A 4,454-nucleotide genomic window follows, 5' to 3' on the forward strand; every position below is an offset into this window, starting at 1 on the left:
TAGCTGTAGCCGAGCTGATACCGTTAGTTTACGGACCTCACTTTGAGTAGCAAGGGAGCAGATCACTAGCTCATCTCAGGCCTTTCGCACAGGCTGTTTCTCTGCTTGTACTCTTCCCATTCTTTCTTTGCTTGGCTCATTTTTACTTACTCCTTCAGTTCTGCCCTAAGAACACTTTCCTGATGTGTCAGCCTGGGCCTGTTGCCTTACCTGAGCCCCCTGAGCCGCCTGTTCCTCCGCCATCCCAGCTTTGGTCAGCTGAGCTGTCCCTGTGTGGTGAGAGTTTTCTCCCCGCTCTGTTGGGCCGAGAGCTCTCTAAGGGGACAGGCCGGGGGCTGACTCAGCCATCACCAGATCTAGCTCGGTAAAACTGGCACTAAGGACAGTACAGGCGGGGCTGGCCACATCCGCCCAGGTTCTCTGAGTGCCACCCCCATCGGTGTCACCTCCATGGTCCAGGCATGGCTCAGAGCAATCCCCACCCAGACATCGGGGGCCACCTGCCAAGTTGTTCTTGCACAATGAACATTCCCTCCCAAGTTGTCCCCTCCAGGCTACCCTCAGTGCCTCTCTCCGAACCCCAACCTCTTCTCCGCCAGGAGACAGAATACTTTGGCATTCATGAAGCATGACCCAGACCCTGTGGCCATAGAGCCCCATCTCCCCAGCCCTCGCGACTCCCTCAGCCTGGATGTAGTTTCCAAGATACCCAGACTGCCCCAGACTCTTTCTAGAGTCTCTGCTCATTCGCATGCTCTTGGGGTGTCTCTCATCCTTCCCTGGGTGCTGGAGTCTGACTCTCAGCAGTATCCCCAGCTGCCCCCAGCAGAGCTCCCAGCAGCCGCAGATCTGACTAAGGTTGGGGGTGAAACCTGAACCCCAACCACCCCTGCACCCATCAGTCTTGGGGGACTCCACTATACTTGTCTTTGAGGAGGAAATCCCCAAGGACAGGGATGAGCGCCTCTTCTGCCAACACCTCACTTCTCTGGGGACATTGTCACCCCCTCGCTGGAAAGTATTTGATGGAGAATTGCAAAATGTAAGCGTGTCTGGTTTTGTGAATTCCCAAATGTCACCCCTGAAGAAATGTCCTTCCTCAGGTCAGAGCCCTCCACCTGCTGTCTTGGGCATCGTTTCTGCAAATGTCAACCTGGGCAATAGTGACACCTGCAGCTCCGCCTCTCCTCAGCCACCATCGCAGATACCCGCCTGCCTCCTGCAGGTGGCGCTGTGACACATTTGCAGCACGTCTGTAAATCCGCCTGCTCATCTGCTCACACCCACATTCTGTTGTCACACCTCTGAAATAGTGCTGTGCAACAGAAACACAATGAGATCTACACACGTGATTTTCAATTTTCTTGTAGTCGTATTTTAAAATATAAGAAGAAACAGATGTATGGCACTTGAAAAGATGCTCTATGTCTTTAATCATTAGGGAAATGCAAATCAAAGCCACAAGGAGATACCACCTGACACCCATTAGGATGGCTATCGTGAAAAAGAAAAAGAAAAAAATGGAAAAAAGGAAATAATAAGCGTCGGCATGGATGTGGAGAAGCTGAAACCCCTGTGCACTGTTCGGTGGGAAGGCCAAACGGTACCGTCGCCGTGGAAGACAAGTCCGGTGGTTCCGAAAAAAATTAAAAATAGAATCACCATCTGATCTAGCAATCCCACTTCTGTGTCTACACCCAAAAGAATTGAAAGTAGGGACTGGAACAGATATTTATACACCCGTGTTCATAGCAGTGTTATTCATAATAGCCAAGTGTCCATGGACAGAAGAATGGATCAGCAAAATGTGGAATATACACACAAGGGGATAGTATTCCGTCTAAAGAAAGAAAAGAAAAGAAAATTCTGACACATGCTATGTCATGGACGAACCCTGGAACATTATTCTACATGAAATAAGCCAGACGCGAAAGGACAAATACTATGTGATCCCACTTGTATCCGGTTCCTAGAGTGGACAAATGTATAGAGAGACCTAGAAAGGCGGTTGCCGGGGGCGGTTGCCGGGGGCGGGTGGGCGAGGCGAACGGGGAGTCGTTTAGTGGGGAGAGTTTCAGTTCTGCAAAATGAAAAGAGCTCTGGAGTGGATGGCGGCGATGGTCGCCCAACCATGTGAATGTACTTAACTAACACTACTGAACTGTACACTTAAAAATAAAATGGTTAATTTTAGTGTTCTGTATATTTTACCACGGTAAAAAAAAAAATCTTAAACAGGCGAAATTAGTTTTAGTAATATTTTATGTATCCCTCTATATTCAAAATATTATTTCAATATGTAATTAATTTTCAAGATTATTGAAATGTTTGCTCTCATACTAAGCCTTTGAAATTCAGCATTTAGCCTGCACGTTACACTCACACTGTACCTCAATTGGGGCTAGCCAAGTTCAAGTGCTCGAAAGCCACGTTTGGCCAGTGTATGGCCTTGATCTAAAACTTCATCTGCACTCACCTCTGTCCTATTTGCAAAGACCCACATCTCCCCCTGCAATACACCTACAGCTCTTCTGCAAATACAACCACGGTTTCTCTGCAAACTTCCCACATCATTTTCAAACAAGCCCACAGCTCACAGGTCAAACCCTGAATCTCATCGCAGACAACTTCAGAGAAAAGCACTTGCTCAAGAACACGTGTTGGTTCCAAAACACCATTGGTGGGTTGATCTGACCTGCAAATCCCCTCTTCTTTGCATAAATTTGCATCTCATTCATGTGCCAATGGGAAGCACACCCAGAAGGCCTCAGATAGTCATCTCAAAGTCCGGGAGGCCTAGGCTGGAAGCTGAGCAGGAGGCCCCGACGTGTCCTTCCTCCTGCTTCCCAGAGGGCTCTTCATCTTCCTCATCTTCCTCATCTTTCTCCTCCTCCTCCTCCTCCTCCTCCTCCTCCTCCAGAAAGGTGACCAGTTCCTCCCGCAGCGCCCCCATCTCCAGCCCCAGGCTGCACAGCTGGCCTAACAGCTGGACATCCACTCTACGGAGGTTCTCCTGCAGGAGGGAAGGGGGAGTCAGGGCCTCGCACCCCAGAGGGCAAGGGCCCCCACAACCTGTGTGGGAGCAAGTCCCAGCTCAAATCTTGACAAAAATTCTTTGCTTGACCAAACTTTTGTCAGGCTCCTAAACCTTCTCCTACGCCCATCTGTGCATGTCCCTGTAAAATTCAAATTTAGCAAGAACCTCCCATCTTCTACACCTGAATACTCTCCCGTCTTACCTGGTCAGGTTCCTCACCCTCCACCAGCCCCCAGGTGATGTCTGATCACCCTGGCCTGCCTATCTATCTATCTATCTATCTATCTATCTATCTATCTATCTATCTTTCTATTTATTTCTGCCTCTATTTCTCTATTCCCATCTCTCAATTCCTGTCTTTCAGTCTCTGGTCCTTTCTATTTCCATTCATTCCCACTCATTCATTCATTCAGTCAGTCAGTCATTCATTCTCTCCCCGCCCCAACCCTATCTCTTGCCCCTCCAAACCCCTCACTCACCAGCTCCTCCCAGATCCACAGCAGACTTTCCCTGGCACCTCCAGTGTCTGCCCCTAGGGACACCAGGGTCTTGCCAGCTCTCCCTGCTGGGGGGACACCTCTCAGGGCCTGAGGGGGTGGGCCCAGCCCCGGGGGCAGCAGTCCAGCCTGCCTCAGCTGCCTCCACAGCTCCATAGTTTCTGAGCAGTGGCTGCCAGGAGCAGGAAGTAGCAAGGTCCAGAGTGACCCAGCCCCCTGGGGATCTGAGGGGTGGGAGGAGTAAAGGGCAGCGGAAAGAGCGGGGCAGGGTCTGAGATGTCGTCCCAAAGTCCATTCTCCAGTGAGAATCAGCAGCCTCATGTGCGTGGGTTTTTTTCCTTCTTTCTTTCTGAAGTCCAACCTCAACTCTGCTCACGAGGGGCCAACTGCAGCCCCTTTGGTGGAGGTCGAACGCCACCCCTCACTGTGCTCTGTATCTGTCCTCATCCTGCCCTCTCCTGGGTCCCTTCCTCCGCTTCTCACCACTGCCCACCGTGGTCCTTGCCTGTCTTATCCACTCAGGCCATCCCAGGGCTCCCTCACCAGTGGGCCTGAGGAGCCAGGAGCGGCTCCCAAGAGAACAATCCCTCAGCCAGGACACCTCAGTGTCCAAGCTGCTGGCCCGTAGCTGAGCAGCCAATTCTGCTCCTTAGAGTTGCCCACAGACATTGCCACCATCAGCGTGGGCCCTGCCAGGGAAAAGGATGGACGCACTGTGGTGTCCCTCTGCTGGAGGCCCTCCATCAGGCCCAGGGTGTTCAGCCTTCATTTGTGTGTCAATGGCTCCTAAGTCTCAGACTCTAGTTCTGACCTCGTTCCTGAGCTCCAGACCCCCACTCGGCATCTCCATCTGGTTCTCTCAGGCATTTCAGGGTAAATGTGGCCCTAACACAGCTCTCCATTGGGACCTACCCCACTGT

General features: G+C 51.3%; 1 protein-coding gene across 1 annotated transcript; it reads right to left on the bottom strand.

Annotated features, from left to right (window-relative positions):
* Positions 1-2,720: 2,720 nt before the first annotated feature.
* ERICH4 (glutamate rich 4) lies at positions 2,721-4,105 on the bottom strand. The gene is given in 3 exon segments (XM_039842955.1): positions 2,721-3,013; positions 3,517-3,771; positions 3,773-4,105. Coding segments are annotated over 3 exon segments (558 nt in total). The 5' UTR covers positions 3,830-4,105; the 3' UTR covers positions 2,721-2,767.
* Between the last annotated feature and the right edge of the window lie 349 nt (positions 4,106-4,454).

This window comes from Pteropus medius, unplaced genomic scaffold (assembly GCF_902729225.1).
Source record: "Pteropus medius unplaced genomic scaffold, Ma_sr-lr_union100, whole genome shotgun sequence".
Taxonomy (NCBI): domain Eukaryota; kingdom Metazoa; phylum Chordata; class Mammalia; order Chiroptera; family Pteropodidae; genus Pteropus; species Pteropus medius.